The sequence below is a fragment of the Elgaria multicarinata genome, chromosome 1 (genome assembly GCF_023053635.1).
Source record: "Elgaria multicarinata webbii isolate HBS135686 ecotype San Diego chromosome 1, rElgMul1.1.pri, whole genome shotgun sequence".
Taxonomy (NCBI): Eukaryota; Metazoa; Chordata; class Lepidosauria; order Squamata; family Anguidae; genus Elgaria; species Elgaria multicarinata.
The window spans coordinates 160,954,769-160,980,077 of record NC_086171.1 but is presented as its reverse complement, the minus strand read 5'-3'; the positions used below and the strand labels follow the sequence as shown (position 1 = coordinate 160,980,077).

The following is a 25,309-nucleotide window of genomic DNA, read 5'->3' as shown; positions in this document are numbered from 1 at the left end:
GCAGCCCCCCCCCCCAAACCCCTTTTCAGTCCCAATAATTACATCATAAAATACTTGGATGAAATAAGCAGCATCCATTGGGGAATTGTGTATATAACTTCAGACTGTCCAATCTCATTGACTTTGCTGGGGCAGTCATTACATAATAATGTAATGTTATCCGGAGATGTGGACTGAGGTGTCATCAATATGCAGATGATACCCAGCTCTACCTTTCCTTTTCATCAAACCCAGGTGAGGCAGTGGCTGTTCTGAACCAGTGCCTGGGCACGGTAATGGACTGGATGAGGGCTAATAAACTGAAACTCAATCCAGACAAGACGGAGGTACTGTTAGCGGGTGGTTCTTCTGTCCGGCGAGGTGATGTTTGCCCTGTCCTGGACGGGGTTGCACTCCCCCTAAAGGATCGGGTCCGTAGTTTGGGGGTGCTCTTCGATCCAGAACTGTCACTTGAGGCACAGGTGAACTCAGTGGCAAAGAGCACCTTTTATCAGCTCAGGCTGATATACCAGCTGCGCCCTTATCTGGACAGAGATAGCTTAGCTACAGTTATCCATGCTCTGATAACCTCTCGTTTGGATTACTGCAATGCGTTATACGTGGGGCTGCCTTTGAAAACGGTCCGGAAACTTCAACTGGTGCAAAACAGGGCAGCAAGGTTATTAACAGGGACTGGCCGGCGAGATCACATTACGCCAGTCCTTTTACAACTTCATTGGCTGCCAGTCCAGGTCCGGGCCCAATTCAAAGTGCTGGTATTGACATTTAAAGCCCTAAACGGTTTGGGGCCAGGTTATCTGAAGGAACGCCTCCTCCCATATGTACCTACCCGGACCTTAAGATCATCTACAGGGGGCCTTCTCCGTGAGCCCCTGCCAAAGGAAGTGAGGCAGGTGGCTACTAGGAGGAGGGCTTTCTCCGCTGTGGCACCCCGGTTGTGGAACGAGCTCCCCAGAGAGGTCCGCTTGGCGCCTACACTGTACTGCTTTCGTCGCCAGCTGAAGACCTTTTTATTCACTCAGTATTTTAACACTTAATTTTAACTTAAATTTAAATTTTACTGTTTTAACTCTGTATTTTAATCCTATATCAACTTTGCTGTGTGGTTTTATCCTGGTTGCGCTTTTTATACTGTATTTCGTAATTGTGTTTTAAACTGTTGGGTGTTTTACTGTGGTTTTAATTTTTGTGAACCGCCCAGAGAGCTTCGGCTATTGGGCGGTATAAAAATGTAATAAATAAATAAATAAATAAATAAACCCAGGATCATTCCGAGAAGCTGACTGGAGGGAGATTCCCAACAGATATAAGCAGCGCATAGTGAAACTATGGAATTCACTGCCATGAGGTGTACTGATGGCCACTAATTTGGATGGCTTTAAAAGGGGATTGGATAAATTCCTGGAGGATTGGATAAATTCCAACTAGTCTTGATAGCTAGATTTTACCTCCCATATCAGAGGCAGTATACCTATGTACACCAGTTGCTGCGGAACATGGACGGGAGGGTGCTGTTGCACCTGTGTCCTGCTTATGGGTTCCTGGTGGACAGCTGGTTTATTTATTTATTTATTTATTTATTTATTACATTTCTACACCGCCCAATAGCCGAAGCTCTCTGGGCGGCTCACAAAAGCCTCTGTTTGCCTCTGTGTGAATGGAATGGTGGACTACAAGGACCCTTGGTCTGATCTAGCAGGGCTCTTCTCTTATGTTCTTAAAGTACGTGGCTGAAACTGGAACCACTTGGTAGAGATCACCTTCCTGTATCTTAAAATATCCAATCTGACTACTTTACATGGGGCCAACCCTGATCAGGCCATTTAATATCATCAGACAGGTTGGACAGTCTGGAATTCCCCAACAGATGCTGCTTGTTTCATCCATGTAATTTATGATGTAATTATTGGCCCTGAAACAGTTTGGGTGGGCTGCCACCCCCTAAATCCCCCCCCAGCAGTTCCACATAAGACTGGCAGTTGTGGAGATGCCACAACCTCTGTAAGAAGAAGTCAAGATAGTCAAACTTTTTGTACCTTGTAATGTAAGTTTTTTGATATGGGCTATTGTACTAGGAGTTTTCCTAAGAGGAGAATGGAGAGGAAAGGCTCTCCAGATCAGGAGTGGGAAACTTCTGGCTCTCTAGAATTTTATTATTATTATTATTATTGTTGTTGTTGTTGTTGTTGTTGTTGTGGGGGCTACAACTCCCATCAGCCCTAACCAGTATAGCCAATAGTGAAGGGATGCTGGGAATTATAGACTAAAACCATTCAAAGGGACACAAGTTGGCTACCCCTGCCCTAGATCTTGCTGTCACTGCCTAAACATTAGGTAACAGGGGCCCAAAAAGCAGGGTCTCACCTCATGGTCTTAAGGCATGAGAGAGAATATCCAGCAACAGGCCAGATTACTTCTCATTACCCCAATGGAACTTGAAGGGACCTAGAATGATGGGTAAGGATGGGCTGCTGTTCCCCCGGGCCACCAAAATGAACTCGGGCTGCAATGCACTTGCCTGGTCAGTCCCATTAAACTCACTGAGAGTTACATCTGAGTAGACATGTGTAGAATTGTACTGTAAAGCGAGCTCTGATGGCGCCACTCAAATTCAAAGATGTGAAAGAATAACCTCAGCATTCTTCAGACTGTTGTTTTATAAAACATTGGGACTGGATTTCCGTTCTTTATTTTGGGACCAGTTCTATTTTAGAAAATTATTTCCTCTGATTGAAAAACAGTTATCAGCCTAACCTGGCCATGGGGAGAAGGATGTTCCTTGATAACTAACAATAGATCTCATGTTTCTTAAGTCATATGCAAAAGGCTTTATTGTAGCCTGGGTCGTTTATCACTCCAAACATACAGGCTCCTTTGAAAGAGCAAGTATTTATGGCTGATTTTTTGTCACTGCTTTAAAATTTGATTTTCTGCTACTTCTTTTTTGTCTGGATGTTGGATTTGCATTTTGCTTTGCTTTATAATTTGCTTTGCTTTATATTTCTCTATGCCTTCAGCAACAGCTAAGGATAGTGTGTCTCCTCTGAATGAATGCTTGGAGGCGGTAATGGACTGGATGAGCAAAAACAAGCTGAAGCTGAATCCAGACAAGACGGAGATGCTTACTATTAAGGGCCCTAACCTGAGTTTGGAGGTGTGTCAACCAGTTCTGGATGGGGTTACACTCCCGCTAAAAGACCGCGCTCACAGCTTGGGGGTTCTCCTGGATCCGTCGCTCCAAATGACAGCCCAGATAGATGCGACTGCCAGGAGTGCCTACTATCAGCTTTGGCTGATACGCTAGCTGCCACCCTTCCTAGAGTTAGAAGACCTAAAGACGGTAGTGCACATGCTGGTAACTTCAAGGCTCGACTTCTGCAATGTGCTCTACATAGGGCTACCTTTGTGCCTAGTCCGGAAACTTCAACTAGTGCAAAATATGGCAGCCAGGTTGGTCACTGGTACACCTAGGGGTGACCAGTTTACACCAACTTTAAAATCACTTCACTGGCTGCCATTTAGTTTCCAGGCGAAGTATAAAGTGTTGGTTATCACCTTTAAAGCCTTACATGGTTTGGGTCCGGTTACCTGCAGGATCACCTTCTCCCGTACAATCCGCCCTGCACACTCAGGTCCTCTGGGAAGAATTTATACTTCAATCAGCCAAAACTAGGCTGACAACCATTACCCAAAGGACCTTCTCTTCTGCTGCTCCCAGACTGTGGAATGCCCTGCTGGGAGAGATTTGCCAGCTTAATAGTCTTTCTGAATTTAAAAAAACTATAAAGACAGATCTCTTCCAGCAGGCCTACCCAGTCAAATTTTAAAATGTCTTAAAGATGTTGAGATTTTAATAATGTATTGGTTTTATGTTTTTAATCACTTGTATGTATTTTATATTTTTGTATTCAATGTTGTTCCCCACCTTGATCCAGAGGGTGAGGTGGGTAAGAAATAATAATAATAATAATAATAATAATAATAATAATAATAATAATAATTTATTATTCATTTATATCCTGTCTTTGCTCTAAGGAGCTCAAGGAAGCAAATACGTTTCCGCCTCCCCTGCCTCATTGTATCCTCACAACGACCCTGCGAGGCAGGTTAGGCTAAGAGGTAGTGAATGAACCATTATCACCCAGTGAGAATCATAACAAAGTGGGGATTTCAGCCCAGAACTTCCCAGTCCTAGCCCAACACTCTAACCACTACAGCATATATATGGGTTAAATAAGGTAAGAGAGGTAAGGAAGAATGGAGTGATGTCATGCTTCCCCTAACACAGAAAACCCCCTTCTATTTTATATCAAATATTAATTTGCTAATTTGTTTCCATGTAGGTTAACCAAACTGTTGATAGTGTACGAATTAATCTCATTATACAAGGTCAAAAGACACTGGCTGCAATCCAGAGAACAGCTGGGATGCATTGTCAGTTACGGAAAAAATACAGGAAATGCAAGTGCAAGCCATTCTATAGCCAGGCCAGCATTCCACAAGCACACTACACACATGCAGAAATTGGTATTGTGCACAAAATTCAACATCCTGAAAACCCTGAGTTTTCATGTTTAAAAGAATGTTTAAGCCATAAAAGCAGTGAAAATGAATTTGGACATCTCTAGACCCAAATCTAAGAAATTGGCACTGGGTATGTGGGGATAAGCATTGGACGTTCAACTTCTTTTGCTAGCCCCATGCCTTTAACTGCAGGCTGATGCACAGGCTGAGTTCACACAACATGGTAACCCACCATGGATTACTGTGTGGTCTGAAAGCAGGGCATTTACCATAGGATAGGTTAATGTGTTGTCTGAATGCAGGAACTGAGCAGGTGAAACCTTTTCTGGCCTGGAGATGCATGATTGGAAGATCATGCCCAGCTAAATGTGTATGTGTTACATTCCAATTCAAGCTACAGGACCAGAGCTTGGAAAAGTGGCTTCCCAGTGCTTGGCCGGGGCTGGTGGGTGAGGGGAGCTTCAATACCCTGTAAACTTTGTCTCAATCCATAACTATTAGGTGCAGAATAAATTATGCAAAATAAATGCAAATTTAAATATTTTTTCAGGCGAAGAGGAAAATAGGAAGTTAACTTTTACTGAGTCAGACCATTGGGAGGAAGCAGCAGCCAGGCACCTTTCCACCGTGCCTGGGTCCAGCTCCAGCTGAGAGCCGCCTCCCTCCTGCTACCAACTGTCTCTGGAGAGGCCACCAGTGAGGGAGGAAGCAGCAGCCAGGCACCTCTCCACCGTGCCTGGGTCCAGCTCCAGCTGAGAGCCCCCTCCCTCCTGCTACCAACTGTCTCTGGAGAGGCCACCAGTGAGGGAGGAAGCAGCAGCCAGGCACCTCTCCACCGTGTCTGGGTCCAGCTCCAGCTGAGAGCCCCCTCCCTCCTGCTACCAACTGTCTCTGGAGAGGCCACCAGTGAGGGAGGAAGCAGCAGCCAGGCACCTCTCCATCGTGCCTGGGTCCAGCTCCACCTGAGAGCCCCCTCCCTCCTGCTACCAACTGTCTCTGGAGAGGCCACCAGTGAGGGAGGAAGCAGCAGCCAGGCACCTCTCCACTGTGCCTGTGTCCAGCTCCAGCTGAGAGCCCCCTCCCTCCTGCTACCAACTGTCTCTGGAGAGGCCACCAGTGAGGGAGGAAGCAGCAGCCAGGCACCTCTCCATCGTGCCTGGGTCCAGCTCCACCTGAGAGCCCCCTCCCTCCTGCTACCAACTGTCTCTGGAGAGGCCACCAGTGAGGGAGGAAGCAGCAGCCAGGCACCTCTCCACTGTGCCTGGGTCCAGCTCCAGCTGAGAGCCCCCTCCCTCCTGCTGTCACCTGTAACTGCTGAACTTTCCAACTAAGATTGTAGTGCCTGAATTTGCTTTCCTTTTCCCCCTCCTCCTCCTCCCTCCCAATCCCCTTTCCTTTTGTGTCATGTCTTTTAGATTGTAAGCCTGTGGGCAGGGACTGTCAAGAAATACCTTTGTAAGCCGCCATGAGAGCCTTTTTTGGCTGAATGGCGGCATAAAAATCCTTAAATAAAATAAATAAAATAAATAAATAAATATTATCTACACGGGCAGTAGGCAACCTTTTGTGGCCATGGACACATTTTGCAATTTGAGAAGCTTTTGTAGCCACCACCATAAAACTGCTGCCATGAGAACTGTTGCAAAATACAAGTAACCTGCCAAAAAGACTGGCCCTGTTCACACATAAGAACAACCCATGGTTTGTTTGAACCATAGGTTGTCACTCACAAATGGGAGAGAGTGCACAGTTAAGCTATGATTTATTTAACCCCTCAACAACTCAAGAGTGTCTGAATTCAGCCATCACAATAACAACCTAAAAGCAGGGCGATCATAGTTGTTAACTGAAAACAGAAGTGAGGAGAGTGCCAAAGGCAACGTACTCACTCCCACTCATCCCCGCCAATTCATGGATTAAACAACTAATGAATTGGTGTTACATGTGAACCGGATCACTGAGCACAAAGCAGAGCGGGTCTGAGCTCCAACACACTAAAAAAAACCTTTGAACCCACAAAATATGACAGGACTCTGGGAACATGAACAATTAAAATAACAGTCAGACCAACAGAAGGATCAAGTGACCACCTCCAGCTTCTCTTAGTGGGCTCACGCTGTTCCTATGATCAATAAAGGGCCCAGGATGTCAGCAGCATATTGTGAACTTGTTTCAAACGATTTCCTTGCAATGGCCAGACCCTGCTTCAACCCCAGTCCACCCAATACTGCCACAGTGCCAAGGCCTCTACTGTGTTGCATGCAACCACCTCTGTTTCCATAAAACAACAGTTCAAAATTTCATAAAGCAAGACAACCACTTCAGTTTTGCACATTTATTATGCTAAATGATATACACCCAATTCCCATATTGTATAATGGATTCTGCTTGCAGAACTGACACTTTCGTGTGGTGTACTCTGAAGTATGTGGTGCAGAAGGTTAAATACACACACACCAGGCATAGTAATGTAACAATGCACTGGAATCACTCTTATTGCTAAGTGAGGACTTGCTTTTCCATTCCTTTGATCAGAAAGAAACTTGGTTAAAACGTCTTTGCGCTGGTCATACCTGAAGTTTCTGCAACAGGACTACATCAGCTATCTTGTCTTTGTCCTGCTTGGTTTGTTTGGCTTTCCAGTACTGCTTCTGAGCAGAGTAGCGGTTCATGGGACATACTCTAAAGAGACAATCTGAAATGAGAAGAAGCCAAGGAGTTAGAGTGATCTCATGTCATACTAAACTCAGAATTCATTTTTGTATTGCTTGCTATTTATTATAGAGAGCTGTTACTCTCAAGTGTGTTTGTTGTTACCGATGTTAAATATAAGTTAACATCAGAAACAACATTCACATCCAAGAGAAACAGATACGTATTGTAATAGATATGATACAGATCCGAACGTCCTGAAAAAGAAAATATTCTTCATAATGGGAATCCATCTACCTTTGTAGAGCTTAAAAGCTACTTGAGTCTCTTCACTCCTCGCATCAAAAAGCTGTGTGAGAAACCAAATTTCCCTACAGCTTTTAGACCAGAGAAAAGACGGCAGGTTTTCACATGCGCCAACTCTCCTGCAGGAGTCCGACGGTAGAAAAACAGATTCTCCTCTACCTTTAATAAAGGAATAACAATTCCTCTAGACGCAAAGATAGGCAAAGATACGTAGTATGGAGCAAGAATAATTTTTCCACACATTTTACCCAATATGAAATATATATCAGCGTAAATGGGGTGGAGACAGAAAGAAGTAAAATTGGCATGCGTGAACAACCTGTACTTACACTAGTGGTGAGGGGCAGAGGCACTCTATGCATGCTCAGAGGTTCCGTAGTTAACAAGGGCTATCCCTAGAGTAAGATATAATCCTTGAATATAAGCCGTGGCAGAGCCAGGCCAAGACATTTTGCTCCCTGAGGCGAAGGATAAGATGGTGCCCATTCCAATTCCAGAAGCTAACTGGACTGGCAGTTGAATCTGACCTCGTCACTGGCAACAGAACAACATCCTCCACTGCACCCAAGGGCACTTGAGAGGATGCTGGGCACCATGTCTAGTCCACACAGCTGTGTCCCTCAGGATCTCACCACTTCTCTCTCTAATCCCCAGCCTTTGCTGCCTGAGGCAGCCACTTCACTCTGGCTAACCATAAAGTCAGCCCTGAATCCCCTAGGAATTTCAGAGAAATCCTCTCCTCCCAGCAGGTCCCAAGCTTTTCAGTAAACTTGTTTGCCTTTATTTTTAACAAAACAAAACAAACAACAAATAATGAAAAGAGAACAAAAATTACATGCATAGAAATATCAATATTCCATCAAGTACAAGAGAGAGAGAGAGAGAGAGAGAGAGAATGAATAAGAATGTGGTACTTGATGGAATATTGATATTTATTTATTACATTTTTATACCGCCCAATAGCTGAAGCTCTCTGGGCGGTTCACAAAAATTAAAACCATAATAAAACAACCAACAGTCTAAAAACACAAATACAAAATACAGTATAAAAAGCACAACCAGGATAAAAACCACGCAGCAGAAATTGATATAAGATTGAAATACAGAATTAGAAGAGTAAAATTTAAATTTAAGTTAAAATTAAGTGTTAAAATACTGAGAGAATAAAAAGGTCTTCAGCTGGCGACGAAAGGAGTACAGTGTAGGTGCCAGGTGGACCTCTAAACAGCTCCCCTTTCTTCCCCTTGCTCAATGCACCAGAACTCCTAACATATGAGAGCAAGTAGAATAGCAGGAGCATCACACATCTCATGGAGGAGAAGGCAATCAATGGCAACTAGGCCTGATGGCTATATGTTATCTCCAGTATCAGAGGCAGTATGCCTACGTACACCAGTAGCTGAGGAGCATGGGCGGGAGAGTGCTGCTGCACTCGTGTTCTGCTTGTGGGTTTCCCATGGCCACTAAGCCCTAATGGCTATGTGCTACCTCCAGTATCTGATTCAGTAAATATGCACCAGTTGTTGGGGAACATGGGCGGGAGGGTGCTGTTGCACTGTGTCCTGCTTTGCTGTTCCCTGGCCCACAAGCTGGTTGGCCACTGTGTGAAAAGAGTGCTGGACTAGATGGACTCTTGGTCTGATCCAGCATGGCTTTTATGTTCTCCCTTCCTAATGGACCACTGTGCAGTCAGAGTGCCTATTTCAGCCTTCCCCAACCTGGTGCCCTCCAAATGTTTTGGACTATAACTCCCAGAATTCCTGATCATTAGTCATGCTAGCTGGGGCTGGTGGGAGTTGAAGTCCAAAACATTTGAAGGGTGCCAGATTGAAGAAGTCTGCCCCACCACCCTGCTATTTGTGTACAGGATTAAGCAGTGGCTGCTATTTTGATTAATGCTGAGCCGAATACACACACACACACCTTTTTATGGGATCATTCCTCCCCTATGAAAGAGTAGATGGGGTGTTCTGAGACTTCAGGAGGCTGGAAATTTTTAATATGCTTCAGAGGGGAGGGGGTATCTTTAAATATGAGCTGCTGAAGGATCTTTCTTTCACACACATAGATAGCCTTGCCACCTCTCCAAGCGGCGTTTTGACTGTTCAGCCAAGTTCCTGGGACAGAACGCTTGAAGTGTTGGCTAGGTTTCTTATTTCTTTTTACGTTTTTGCAGAAGAAAGGGGAGAAACTCAGCCATCTCTTATTTAAAGGTAAGGCTGCTTCCTGAAAATGCTTAATGTTCATGCATGATTAGTTGCTGATTAATCCAAGTTTCAGGGGGATTTTCACACACACCCCTCATCTCCCCTGAAACTTGCAAAAACGCTGGCCGAACACTTTGGCTCAGCACTCATTTCAATTGGCTTTGGAAATTGTTTGTGGAAAGGAAGGTCCCAGGTGGGTGAGATCAAAGCTCTTGGTGTCTCTAATTGCTCCTGAAATAGCAGCCCGGGACACTTCACGCACAAGAAGAAAACCATTTCCATTCTTGGATCCCATCCCAAGCTGCCAGTTATTTATCTGACAATGATGAATAAGCAGGCACAAAAAAACATTTCTCACTGCTTCTGGAGGACAGCCATTTTTCATGTCTCATTTCACAGCACTCTTTGTGCTATTAGCAAGGCCCATAGCAAAGACCTCGTGAGTCACTGTGCCCTTCGCGTGCAACTCCTTCGCTGGCCTTTTCTCCTCCTTTGCAGAATGAGGGCCTGCTGCTTCTCACAATCGGCAAATGAGGTGGCCAACCTGTGCCTCTGTACTGTACTACTCCTTGCTGCAGGTAGGTGCTCACAGAAACCCCCCAAATCCTGTACACAGCAAATCCTGTACATAGATGTCAGTAAGAAGTGTTCTACCCTAGCTTTCTCCTTGACATGCTAGTTCTCTATGTGTAGGATCTTCCCCCACATAGGAAAACATCCCATTATGTAGGGTGACTATATGAAAAGGAGGACAAGGCTCCTGTAGCTTTACAAGGCTCTTGTAGCTTTAACAGTTGCACAGAAAAGGGAATTTCTGCAGGTGTCATTTGTATATATGGAGAACCTGGTGAAATTCCCTCTTCATCACAACAGTGAAAGCTGCAGGAGCTATACTGCAGCTATACTGTGACCAGATTTAAAAGAGGGCAGGGCACCTGCATCTTTAACTGTTGTGAGGAGGAGGGAATTTCCCCAGGTTCCCCATATATACAAATGACCCCTGCTGAAATTCCCTTTTCAATACAACTGTTAAAGATACAGGAGCCCTGTCCTCCTTTTCATATGGTCACCCTACATTATGTAATGCCCCACCTGCATCTAGAAATGGTAACGCCTAGGTATAGATATACCACCTCCTCTGCTGGTTTTGAGGACTAGGTCGAACTGCTAGTTCGAACCATAAGTGTGATGCAAACAGTGATCATATCGTGGTACTACTGATTAGCTCTGCAGATAATAGTTCATGAATGCTACTTATGTTGTCCCAAACAAGTTTGTTTATTTGCCCTTCCTCTAAGGAGCTCAGGGTGGTATATATGGTTCTACCACCCCCCTGCCCTGGCCACCCATATTATCTTCACAACAACCTTGTGAGGTAAATTAGGTTGAAAGATTAGGTTGACCCAAAGACGCTCAGTGAGATTCATTCTAAGTCAGTGTTTGATCTCGTCTCTCCCTGGTCTTAGTCTTGACTCACATATTTTATTGCTCTAAGCTGTCTTGGGAGGGCTTCTGCCCAGACAGGCGGCCAAGAAATATTTTTAATAAATAAATAAATCTGACACTCTAACCCAAGAGAGGGCAAGTTGTGGTCCTCCAAGTATTTTGGTCTACAACTCCAATCAGTTTTTGCCAACATAGCCACTGGAAATGGATGGGAGTTGCAGGCAAAACATCTGGAAGGCCAGAAGTTTCCACATCTGGAAGGCCACTCAAGGTTGAATATGGTTGAGTGTGGGTGGACATTGAACAGTGGGTTGTTTGTTGAAATGTGGGTTGTTTGTTATCGCAGCTGGGTTCAGACAACACAATTGTAGTTTGTTAACCATGAGAAACCCACAGTTCACAACCCAAGAATAAACCATGAGTTTTTCATGGTTTTTTAGCGGGGCTGGGTTCAATCAGCACAACAACCTACATTTCAACAACAACCCACAACAATTGTGTTGTGCGAATCCAGTCTCTATCCTTAACTTAGAGTTTGCTATAGCAAAAAATATTTGACAGTAGTTGTTCTCCCTATGGAGCAAGGCCATGGACTAGGGCCCACATGAGTTTCCTACCTGATACCATCTAGTATCAGTGAGCAACAGCCTGATGGGGATCTCGATTGAACCAATGAAGGCATGCCACACCCATGCTTAGTGTATCCCAGTACAATGACTCCTGTACCCCAATTCTTGTAGCAATTGCCAGTGCTGTAGATTAAAGGGACAGTTTTACATATTTCTTTTGCAAATTGCCTCCACTCCCCTCGATTTCTGTCTCCTGGCAGCTGAAAACAGCTGTGGGCCTATGGCTCTGCTACCTCTTTGGTTGATCTGCTTTAATACCAGGTGAAGGCAAAAGTAAGGGCTGCTTCAGAAGTTCCAGAGTGCCTAAAGGAGAGCAACCCGTAATTTAAACAAAGAAAGGCCAGAATGGGGAACCCAAATACTAAAGCTAGAAAAATAAGGATCTTGGGAGGTGACACAGCAATACATTGGCATAGCCGGGGATAGAGTGTGTCCTTAAATTCAGAGTCCTCCCACTCCTTAGCTCTGCCATAATCATTAAAGGAATATGTGTATACTTTTCAAGTGAGTCATGTCAGGGTTAAACTGCATTTGCCCTGCGGACTCAAAACCAGAGGGAGAGCAGAAATGTAAATGCCTTACTAAAATGGCTTCTGCTTCCTGCTGATCCTGCTAAGGGCTGAGTTTCTTCTGTCTGGAAACTATGAATGGCACCAACCATAAGTTGGATGTGTTTCCCTCATGCACATGTGCAAGCATAACGGAGGGGTGGGGCGGCAGGGGGAAGGAATAGATCATGCTCTGCAATTATATTGTCTGTTAAATCCACCCACCCACACAAACAACCATTAAAAAAATATTAAACCATTTCTCATCGTCTCGCTGACAAAGTACAGGATTTGAACACCTTGCCTGTTTTGATTCCTAACGTGTTCAAACATGGGGCCCCTGCTTTGCTGAGGAGCCTCAGGGGAAACTACAGAAAGGGAGGGAGCAGGAAAAGCCAAGTTGGCCTCAGAAGCTTCTGTTGGCCTGGCCAAGTCCAGACACTTCATAGCTGAACAATGTGTTTTCAACCGGATTGGAAGGGCTGCTGCCAATATGACTTCTTAAACATGTACACCTTAAAACCTCATTCATTTCAGAAGTCTAGTTCTTTATATTATTATTCATTCATTCATTTCATTTATGAGGCGATCAAACACATTAAAATCATTGTTTTGAGTTTTAAAAGCAGCAGCAGCAATTTAAAACATATATTTTTAAAAGAAGAGATCAACATCCAAGCACCTGGGAAAGGATGATTTTAAAATGCAGCATGAAACGCCTAATTAAATCAAGCAGTAGTTAAACATTCTTTTTAAAAACCCTGGGAGATTAAAATGGTCTTTGCCTGGTGCCAACAAGTCAACAAAGTAGGCACCAAGCAGACCTCTCTAAGGAGGACATTCCACAATTTGGGGGCCACCACAGGAAAGGCTGCTCATGAATAGCCACCCATTGAATGCCAGTATGTGGCAGCATACATATGTGGAAGCATACATACATATTCAGCAAATCTGCAGCTCTTCACATGAATGTACATCTTGTGCAAAGAATCAGAAACAAATATATAAGACTTCTTAAGCAGCATTTGCATGGGTCTTTGGATTATTATTATTATTATTATTTATTTATATAGCACCATCAATGTACATGGTGCTGTACAGAGTAAAACAGTAAATAGCAAGGCCCTGCCGCATAGGCTTACAATCTAATAAAATCATAGTAAAACAATAAGGAGGGGAAGAGAATGCCAACAGGCACAGGGTAGGGTAAGCAGGCACAGGGTAGGGTAAAACTAACAGTATAAAGTCTGCACAACATCAAGTTTTAAAAGCTTTAGGAAAAAGAAAAGTTTTTAGTTGAGCTTTAAAAGCTGCGATTGAACTTGTAGTTCTCAAATGTTCTGGAAGAGCGTTCCAGGCGTAAGGGGCAGCAGAAGAAAATGGACGAAGCCGAGCAAGGGAAGTAGAGGCCTTGGATGCATCTATTTAAAAAGTTATGCCAGAGCAGTTAGGAATTCAAGCTATAGGCAGTCTACAAAAGGGACTCCAGAGGGATCAGACGAATACTGTAAGAGAAATGCCAGGGTCCAGATTGATGGGACTATTGGTAACAATGCCTCCACTTAGAAAGGCAATTAGTTTGGACTCTATACTGTTAGTTTTACCCTACCCTGTGCCTGTTTGCATTCCCTTCCCCTCCGTATTGCTTTATTATGATTTTAGTAGAATGCAGGGTCTTGCTATTTACTGTTTTACTCTGTACAGCACCATGTACATTGATGGTGCTATATAAATAAATAAATAAATAAATAAATAATAATAATAGCAGAGGAAAAAAACAAAACAAAAAGGCAAAACAGAATGTGAGCATTTACCAGTCCCACATGCACACAAGGCTATAAAAAGGGGACCACATCCTTCTTTGGTGAAGAAAAGGTAAAACAGTTTTACACACAAGGAAGGGGAGGAGCAAAGGCAAGAAATCACATGGAAATACATTTTAGACTATAGAGATGCTAATGCTAGCCGTGATCAAATATCCCATGAATTAACTAACTGCAACACCGTCCCTTCCAGTAACTTGTAGACGAGATTGTTAAGATTCCCAACACAAAGCAGGATATATCAAAAGGAATCCATGCTTTAGGATTATTTATTTAATTAATGTATTTCATAAAATCATAGAATGGTTGAAAGGGGACTATAAGGCCATTGAGTCCAACCCTCTGCTCGATGCTCAATTTATAGTATTTATATTGGCTAGCCAATAACATAGTTTTCTGGGTGACCCACAAATATAAAATGAAAAAAGTAAAAGTTTTGTGGGAGGCTCACAAATATTAACTGAAAAAAGTAAAATATTTGAGATTATCATAAAAACCGAAACGCAGAAACATTTCCAGAAGAGAGACCTAAAATCAATTTCAGGGCAGAACTAAAAATATACAAGCAATGGGCTAAAAAGTTAGATTTTAAGATCAGATTTTAAAAATCCAGAAGAGGAAAAGGATGTTCACTTGGCACTGAAAAGATCATAACGAAGGCACTGGGTGAGCCTCTCCGGGGAGGTTATATCACAGCTTAGGCGGGGCTCCCCCTAGTAGCCACCTGCCTCTTGGATCAGGGGACTTATGGTACAGGCAGTTCTATGTGGGAGAAGGTGGTCTTTCAAGTAACCTGGTCCCAAGATGTTTTATTTTATTTAATTCGGAGGTTGTATAGTAGTTGTCTGTAGGTCCCCCACCCCAATTGGTGCCTATGCATCTCTTCCTTTTTCACAAAAAAGACCAAAGTTTTTTGACTGAAAAATGAGTCTAAAGTGGAGTTTTCCCCTGCAACTGGACCAAAGACATCTAATGATACAGGTCAAAGACCAGTAACTTTTTAATCTTGTAACATAATCAATATTTATTTATTTATTTCAAATATTTATTTCACCCCTCCACTCAACAAGTACTCTGATTTACAATAAAATCATAAACACAGTAAAATACAACATTTTCAAACAAGACTAAAACAAAACAAATTAAATACATAACAACAAAACAGGGTAAACAAATAAAAATCAAAGAGTTGTCTTAATCAGTAAAATCTCAGTGGGACAATATAATTTTTCCCAGCTCTCTAAAGGCCAATAAAGAGTGAACCAATCTCACCTCCCTGGGAGAGGAATTCCACAACTGGGGTGCTGGTACATAGAAGGCCCTGCCTCAGGTCCCCTTCAATCTCACCTCTCCAGAAAGTTGGTCACATAACAGGACCTCAGAATAAAAAAGTAGGACAAAGGAAGGCTCATACAGGAGGAAGAGGTCTCTCAAATATCCCAAGCCATTTAAGGCTTTATGGTTAAGAATTAGCTCCTTGAATTGGGATCAGAAACAAATCGAAAGCTGAAGGAGATGTTTCAAGACTGGCATTATGGCATAACTGTTAGATGGTCTATAAAACACACACCAGATTAAAAAATCTGGCCACCGCGATTTGCACTAGCTCTAGTTTCCAAATACCAAAAGCGTTGAACCTCTCTGAGGGTGGTTGATAAAATACTTTTAGATATTCCACCTCTGTTCCCTGTGAATGAATCTTCCTGAAAGCTGGAAGGTGGTATGCAAGGTTTTCGTTCAGGCAGCTTTTAAGAGTGTGAGATTTTTCTAGGTGTTAGGAGGATCAGTCATTTTGAAGATGACAAAATTATTATTGTCACAGGTTTAATTGCAGTAACTTGAAGCTGCTCCTACTGAAATCTTATGACGTTGAGAGGAAAAGCAGCCCTGGAACAGTACAAGGCTTAATGGCATTGCATTCAGGGTCAAATATACTAAATCCCAAGACAGTAAAGCTTAAACCTCTGGGGACTTTTCCTAGCTGTTGCATATATCCTTGTATCCTTGCAAGATTCATTCCGCTTCAAAAACCCACAGTATAGCCAAAGGTATGCGTGCAGAAAGGTTGGCAGGACCTGAAAACTTCCCATCCAAAGCTCAGTGTATTTCTGTTGTGTTTCCCTGTCTGCTTCCATTGTTTGTTTTAAATGGATATTGTTGCTTCTGAAAAGATCATCAGCATTTTTATAATAGCCTGGACTAGCTAATTTCCAAATGGCAATAGCCACTTTCTTCTCAACAGGAATAAGTTCCCGCATTGCCGTACGTTTGCGAAGGAGAGAAGGGTTTAACAGGGCAACAATTTCGAATAACGTAGCTCTACTCATTCGGAAGGTGGCAATCCATTGCGAATGGCTCCAGACTTTGAGGACAAAGTTCTCCCACCAATCCATGCTGGTAGGAATGGCCCAGTAGTGGCGGAAAACAACAGGCATATGGATGCATCTTGCAATTTGGGCCATGTCAGATAAGTTAATATTAACGCGTGCCACAAGGGAGGCGAATCTTCTTCGATACGATCTGTATGAACTAAGGCGAGAACTACGTATCATGACTTCCTCCTCATCCAGATCTTGTAATGCGTTTATAGCAGTCTCCAATGAATGCAAGGCCACGGAAATCATATCAAAAAACATTTTAACATTACCGGGATTACGTTCACCAGCCATCATATCTAACAACATCCACAATCCGAAACACAACCTCGCTCTAGAAATCCCGCCTGAAAATTTTCAAATTAAGAGCATGCGCATAGAACGTGGGCAAAGGCAGAGGCGCACAAGTGACAAAGAGGAAGTAGGCGGATCACTGAAGAACCAAATGAAGAATAAAGAACAATGCGGGAAACAACAGTAACAAAGAAACAGAGACAACGTAACAAAGAGAGGTATTTCACGCGAATGAGCTCAGTTACATTCAGTAACATTAAAATGAAAAACGGAACAATCAAAGAAAATAACGATATAATGAATAGTGTAGACTCCCCCATACACACATATATACAATTGTGAGCTACAGCTAGTGGAGGCTGGTGGCTCCCGTTTTGGTGCAACTAAATCCATTCTGGATTTCAGTCAGAATTAGCTAGAACTCTAAAGGGTCTATCCAAAGTGCTGAGCCCCAGCTCTAAAATGGGTTCAGCATCTTGGATAGCTCCTCTAGAGTTCTGGCTGTTTCTGACTAAAACCCAGAATGGATTCACAGCCCCACCAAAATTGAAGCCACCTGCCTCCACTGGTCATGGCAGAGGAAGCAAGACAAGGGCGAGTGATGGGTGGTTTTTCACTTCCAGAACCAGCATCAGCTGAAATATCACCGCACCCAAACTTTAGGTGTCCCTTCTTTTCCATCTCAAATGCAAAGAAGGGAACACCTTCAATACCGCATACAATTTCACCTATAGAACTCCCTGCTGCAAAATATTTTTTTGAAAGCAAAAGGGCAAGTATAAAAATGCCAGATCAAATGGTGATATAAGCAAGAGCAACAAGCAGTTTAACAGAGCCACAATATAATTGACATAAGCTGTCAATGATGGTATTTTAACCTACAATTAGCCAGAAGCTATTTCCATCTCATGAGCCTTATACAATGATACAGAATACACACACACAGCTTGGAATGCGCACCCTCTCTTCCTTTTGAGCAACAGGTCAAAAGTTTGCATCTCAAAAGAATTCAGGTTGCACTTTTTTTGTTTTTCCCATGTGTTTGTTGCGGCTCGCCTTCCCCCTGCAATGTAGCATTCTCTTTAATGTGGAGATGAAAGAATGCAAACATGAGGAGAAGGGGGAGGTCTTTTTGTGGAACTGTTGGATTTAACTGCTTTTCCCACTGGTCTTATGAATAGTGATGTTTTTAGTTTATTTGTACTTTTTAAATATTTTTACTGTATTTGTAATTATTTTTCCATTTCTCAGCCCCCTTGAAATGTTTAGGACAGACAGGATTTAAAAGTTTAATATAAATAAATACATGTATGATGCCAGATGAGCTAAGGAGGATCATGGGAAATGTCTTTATAATGTTTCATAATGGAGGCAATGACACTGTATTCCCAGTTCCATTAGACCAAGGGTGGGACTCTATTCTGCTTCCTTGGGTGTCCATATGTTGACGGAACTGTATGGAAGAGAACCCGTAGTTCTACAATGGCTTCTTGTTGAACTTGTATGTGTGAGAGAGAGACCTTGGCCTGGACAGCAAGCTTTGAAAAGACAGTGACACAAGATGTAGTGATGGTGACCAATTTAGATGGTTTAAAAGGGAGTGGATAAATTCCTGGAGGAGAGGATTATCAATGGACACTAGTCCTGAGGGCTATGTGCTACCTCCAGTATCAGAGGCAGAAAGCCTATATACCAGTTGCTGGGGACCAGGGCTGGAGGGTGCTCTTGCAGCTATGTCCTGCTAGTGGGTTCAGTGGTCGACTGCTGGTTGGCCACTGTGTGAACAGAGTACTGGACGAGATGGGCCCTTCATCTGATCCAGCAGGGCTCTTCTTATGACATATTTTAAAGGTGTCTCCAACTCCCTTGCCCGGCTGCTGCTTCTCCTCATACTGTAACACAGGACAATGCCACACCCGCCAACATTTTGCAGATTAAAATAAGGACATGTCGATTCTAATACCTAGGATCCCTGCCCATGCCTCTCCCACACACCCTGCTATTATCACACATTGCCAAAGGCCTTACCCTGCCCGCTGTGTGCTGCATTTGTTTACATTGCCATAGCCTATCTTCCCCACCCCCACCCCAACACACACCTCCAGATGTAAAAGCCAAAAGAACATTTCTTTTGGCTAAAGATAGACTTGACAAATACAGTGGTTGACTCTACACAGTATGATATCAACAGTTCAAAACATAGAAACTACAGCGAGCGAAAAGTCAAGCTGTACACTGCCATGTTGCCTTAGTGATCATGGGCATGCATCTACAAGTCTGCGCACTAGAAGTGAAATGCATCCAATCCCCACTCAGAAATGCAACTTCAATCTCTAGAGACTGGAGGGAGCTAAATCCTGAAGGAAGACAACAGCTGAAGAAAGACAACATCTCATGCTGAAGTAAGACAACATCTCACACTACAAAGGCATCTCTGAAGGGGACAATGATTTACCAGGAGAAGGTACCAGAAAATAGGGCTGTCCCTGGTAAATTGGGACAGTCAGCATATATGGATTCCATCCCAAATGGTCTAGGAGGCTGCTCATGCTGAGGTGATGTCTGACAACAAAGACTGGAAGGAACACCCAGTTGCGGGAGAGAAATAAACCTCAGTACTGAGAGAAACTGCAGTTGTCAGGATTGGACACAGAAGGATTAGAAAAAGGAATAGTTGCAGGCCAAGAATCTAGTTTGCTTGTGTGCTTGCTTTGGCCTTGGCATCCTATTTCATATGCCAAAAGCCGCCCTGCCCTTTCGCTGACTCATCTCTTTTCCTTTCGGATCAGGAGTCAGCCAACACACAAAGGGATACTTCAGAATCAGTGACTGTTGTATGAATGGGAAATAATTACCAAAACTTGGGTCAAAGAAAGGCTTGGATTAATATATCTCCCTAAATCCTGTCTGCACCACGGATTTCTAATCTCCCTTTCCTTCCCATCCCATCCCATCTCATTTCTACAGAAAGACTAATGCTTTTATATGAAAGAATTCAAACTGTTTTTCAACAATATTTGTTCTGCTATGGGCTTGTAGCTATGGGAAGACTCTCAAAAAATATTCTGAACTCCAGCACTGAATTGTCAACTTTAGGTTCTTCTTTCAGTGGTTAGCTCTTTACTTGCAGAAATATAAAGCACCATTCTTGCTAACTGCTAAGTATGAGATCAAACTGCCCTCAGCTTCCAATATTCTAACAAGCAATTAGCACTCTTCCTTTTTTAATTTAATCATGTTACATTGATGCAGTGATAGAACCCTATAGCACAATTGAGGCATTGCTTTTCCACAATTCGCTGGAAGCAGAATTAAAATGGTGATTCCAGACAATGCTATATTATCCACGAATACCTTCTACTCACAAGGAAGTACCATTCAGCAAGGTTTCCTTTAATGTTTCTCCTTGCAAATTCAGCCCATTTTATTTCTTCCTATTCAGAATATCTGGGGGATTGGTGATGAATTGACCCTTAATTACTCAGTTCTGTTTCCCAATGGTGCAAGGAGGAGAGTTTTAATTTCTGATTTCCTTTTTTTTAAAAAAAATCTCTTATAGTGCAATAGCACTATTTTTCACTACGAAAAATTATTCAAGAAAAACCAGTAATTAAAGCCCCCCAAAACCCTTAAACTAACTAATTAATGGGCAATTTATCACTAGCTTTTGAACTGCACTGAACAGAACACAATGTTCCAGTTCACACAATCAAAACAGCCCACAGGGTTCTACGGGGGGGGGGGAGGGGGGCAGGGGGAATATGCTGACCAGGATTTGAATATTCACTGTCTGACCATGGCTTGTTGTGTCATGCCAACCTGGAAGACAGGGACTGTACAAGGGTTAAATAACCCTCATCTAATCCTAGAACACCATTGTTTAACCCTCGCACAACCCCCACATGACTGGGCAGTGAATATTCAAAATGGTCAACCACATGTTCCTGCACAGCCCATAGTGGCTTAAATAAGTCATGGTGGGCTGTTGAATCACATGAATCGGCCCCCAAAACAAGCCAAATTTGCAGAAAGGAAGGTTTAATTAAAGACACAGGAACACTGAAAAGCCTCAATAGCACTTTGCTTGTCCACCCAAGTGCTGCAATTGTGTACTGCATACACACCACCACCATGAATCAGGCCTGGAAAAAAATACATGAAAACATGTAAATGCAATCATTTGGCAACAACATCATCTGGATTCTCCATAAAAAGTGAATGATTAAACTATGGCAATTCCAGAGAAAATAATGAGTGTAATGTACTTGTATGTAAATTTTTGCTGTTTCACACTTACAATTTCCCTACCAATATACCTTTAGCACCCACTCTCCAATAAATATCTGGCTATGGGCTAGATGTTACTCCTCAAAATTGTGAGTTTAGGGCAGCAACCTTAAGCACACTTACTTTGGAGTAAGCCCCACTGAATTCAGTGTGAATTTCTTCTAAGCAGACATGCATAAGATTACACTTTTAAGTTTCCAAGGTAATGAAAGCCCATTAGGCATATTTAGAAAATGTTAATTCCATTTATCACTTTGGAATTGATTCCTGTAAGGCCTCAAGGGTATTGAAACAAAGAACTGTAGTAGCAGGGCCAGGATGCCTTACCCTTTGCACCCCCATGCCTGCTCGCAAGCAGAGGAAACCACTAGCTTAATATTTGTGAAGCGACTGAACGAATAAACAACAACAAGCATTACCAAAGCAGCTGGCCAGAAGTATAGCAGCTTCCAACTCAGCAGGGATCGGGTGACACAAGATGCCCAAAGGGTCACAGGGTTGGCCATTTTACTGAGGACTGCAGGGCAGCCAGAGGAGTGTCTATTTTAAAGGCATCCTCTGTTTGAAGCACAGGCCAGCCCAAGCCTAGTTTAAAGTTAAAGACCCATCCAAAGGAAGAGCTGGGTCTTGAAGCTGCCCACTAGCAGCTCCCTTATACAGCAGGCTGAGCAAGGCACACAGAAGACCTGATCACAGTCTTCCACACTATGGTGAAATTACAGTATTTAGATTTAAATTATAATTATTATTTCTAAATTTGCATGCATACATATAAATTAGCACGTGCAAATTCTGTACAAAATTTATGCAAGCTGTTGTGCTCTTTTTTGGCAATGTATGTCCTCTGTTTCAGCAATTCACATGTGGCCACCTTACACCTGGCACAGCTCCTCACTTTGATTGCTTCTCCCTGCTTGACTCTCTCTACTCATTGCTTGACTCTCTTGACCCCTTCAGGCCTCCACGATTCCCTAATTAAACTTGGGCAAGACATAACTCATCTATCCTAAATATTTGCACTGACAGATCTGTCCTAACTATTCATGTATGGTTTGTGATAGCATGCTGGAGCTGCAGATAATCTGCTCCATCCTAAATACCTATAGGGCTTCAAGTCCTGGTAGACCTTGGTTCCAAAATCCTCTGCTTTGTTTAGTTTTTCTTTCAGATTATCTGTTGTTCTTGGGTGGGGCTGTCTCTCACTGTGAGCAGCAACTAGCATGAGGTGGCTCTGAAATTGTTTGCAGCCTGTAAGGCGATTTCAAAACTAAACTAAACAAAATCCTTATGTTAAGCAAATACTGTGAGATGTGGGGTTGGGGGATGAGATTTTACGTAGCCCTCACAGTAGCTGCCAAAGAAATTAAGGAGGGAAGGTTGGGCAGAAAACATGGTTTCCCTTTCCCTTAAATCCCTGAGCAGATTTAGAGCAACACACAGAGCCACACCTGTAAGTCTGTTTCCATTGATGTTCAGGTGAGAACATCCATTGTAAGGTGAGAAACAGAAACTCCACCAATAGCCTTGGGGGAATGTTTCTCAAGCTGAAGTATAATAGATTAATGTCACCTTCTCAACTATGCATCCTACATTCTCCCCTACTTTTCCATCAAGCTTCTGGTTTAATGGTTGATTACATTCACAGCGCTACTGACTTGTTGCCAATAAGTTAACAGAGCTCATGCAGCACCACAGCAAAGACTAAAATCCAGTCTTTTGGATGAGGGCCAATAAACTGAGCTTGAATCCTAGCAAGATGGAAGCACTCTGGATGGGTGGGCCGCAAATAGGTCAATTACCTGTTTTGGATGAGGTTACACTCCCCGCAAAGGAACATAGGTAGTTTGGGGGTACGCCAGGATTCATCGCCATCACTGGAGACTCAGATGGCTTCAATGCCTAGGAGTGCCTTTTACTAGCTTCGGCTGGTATGCCAACTACAGCCATACCAGGACCAGGACAGTTTAGCCATAGTGGTACAAGCATTGGTAACCTCAAGATTGGATTATTGTAATGCACTCTATGTGGGACTACCTTTGGGCTTGATCCAGAAGCTGCAGCTGGTGCAGAATGCAGCGCAAGACTGCTAATTGGGGCCTCCTTCCAACAGCAAACTGCACTCTTGGTAAAAGAACTGCACTGGCTGCCAATAAGCTACCAGGCCAAGTTCAAGATAAAAAGCCCTAAAGAACTTGGCACCAGGTTACCTTCGGGACCACCTCATTCCTTATGTCCCTGCTTGGTCTCGGAGATCGTCAGAGGGATCACTTCTGAGGATGCCCCGTGCGCCTGAGGTTTGCCTCAGGAGCACTTGCAGTAGAGCATTTAGTGTTGCAGCGCCCACTCTCTGGAGCACTTTGCAAGTGACATTGGACAGCTCACCCACAGTTCTAATAAAATTCATACATCTTCTTAAAATTCCTCTCTTTACACAGGCCTTTCCTGATGTGTGACCCAGCCAGCTATGGTTTGGAGCACACAGTAAAGTGTGCAGTTTTATTGTTGATTAATTTGCATTGTGTTGTTTTTATGGTTATATTTGTTGTTGCTTTTACGCCATTGTATTTCTTATTCATTGCTTTGATATATTTATGGAAAGCGGTATATAAATTCAAATCATAATCATATCCAAGTTAACTTACACAAAGCTTAGTAATGCATCCATGTTCCTTAAGTGTCCTACCTGTGCTACTCTGCCACTTATTCTTCACTCCTAACTTGTAAGCTACCTGAGGATAGATCAATGGATGGTTCAGAAGACAGCTAAGAGACAGAGCTATGAATTTGGAAATCCCTGATTTGAATCTTACCTCTGCCAATGAAGTCAGTAGGTTGCCCTGGGCAAAGCATTCTCTCTCAGCCTCTGTCCCCCCCCCTTGCAAAATGGAGGATAATCTTACTGACTTTCTTTACAGGTAAGGATTGTTGTAAGGATTAGATACTGCCTACAAAGCACTTTGGACACTTGAAAGTACTATTATTTTATGACTAAACTGGGTTCTTATGAGAGTCCATTCTGAATCCTGCTCCATTCATGCATGGTGAAGTACTGCAGAAATAGACTGAGTTCACACAACATGACAACCCACCAAGGGCAGCCAGCCATACTGGGTTGTTGTGTCATCTGAACCCAGAGCATTTTCTGCAGGGTGGTTTATTTACTTATATTTTGAGAACAAGCCACAGGGGTTGTTCTTGCCCCACAATGGGTTGTTGTGTCATCCAAACCCAGGATACCAATTTTCTTGTGGATTGCCACAACTGGCTACAGAGCCACTTGGCAAGAGCAGCAAAAACACCCCAGGCTGCTCACTTTACAGGATCTCGCCACTGACTGCTCTTCCACCAGTGCCAAAACAGTACTTTGGATGGACTGTCACTCATTCCCCAATTTTTTTAAAAATATATATTTTAAATTTTAAAATGCACAATTGAAGTTGCAAATTATTATTATTATTATTATTATTATTATTATTATTATTATTGTGTAAGACTTGCACAAGTGCACTCTAATGGCTATCAGATATGTAGTCTTGACTGGTCAATTTCTGTGTGTCAGCTTTCAAAGGGAGTGTAGAAGTGGAGCAAGTAACATACAGGGAAATTTGACACAACAAGCTTGCCTATCAGATAATTTGCTCACAGTTGCGAAGAACCAGGGAAAAAATAATACTAAGGGAAAGGAAGGGTACATGCCAGAGCAGGCTGGAGGAAGGAGGGGGAAGGAGAGGGAGAACAACCCACGGCAAGCCCAATCGCCTGTCGGGCATACCATGGGTTGTTCTGCAAACACTGTGGCTTATTTGCAGGGTGTGTTACTTAGCATGACCTGTGCGCCTACCCATAGCCTCTTAAATGCCATAGCATCTCCTTCTCTTCTCCATTCCACAGCAGTGGAAATAAATTGCCAGTGATACTTCCCATTTGTAATAGTCACAATCCGCTTCATTTAAAGTTAGATCTAGAATATCCTGTGAACCCTGGTGAAGGTTGACCATCTATTTTTAATTGCACACATATATTTATACCCTGCATTTCAACCCTGAAAGGGTTTCCTGAGCGACTGATATACTGAATACAAGAGAAAGAATTCAGACGCAATCAGATTTCACAGACCTTCTCAAAGAGTGTAAAGCTGAACATGTCAAACTGAATTACAAGTTTGAAAACAATCCGTTTCATCTTCGGTTTGTAAGCCCTGACAGAGAAAGTTCACAG

General features: G+C 43.0%; 1 protein-coding gene across 2 annotated transcripts in view; it reads right to left on the bottom strand.

Moving 5' to 3' along the window:
* Positions 1-25,309, bottom strand: part of ITPR3 (inositol 1,4,5-trisphosphate receptor type 3) — a 130,242-nt gene that overhangs the window by 71,103 nt on the left and 33,830 nt on the right. For both annotated transcript variants that reach the window (XM_063141290.1, XM_063141299.1), the window contains exon 3: positions 7,098-7,219. In XM_063141290.1, the coding sequence (XP_062997360.1) occupies positions 7,098-7,219 (122 nt within the window). The remainder of the gene's footprint in view (positions 1-7,097; positions 7,220-25,309) is intronic.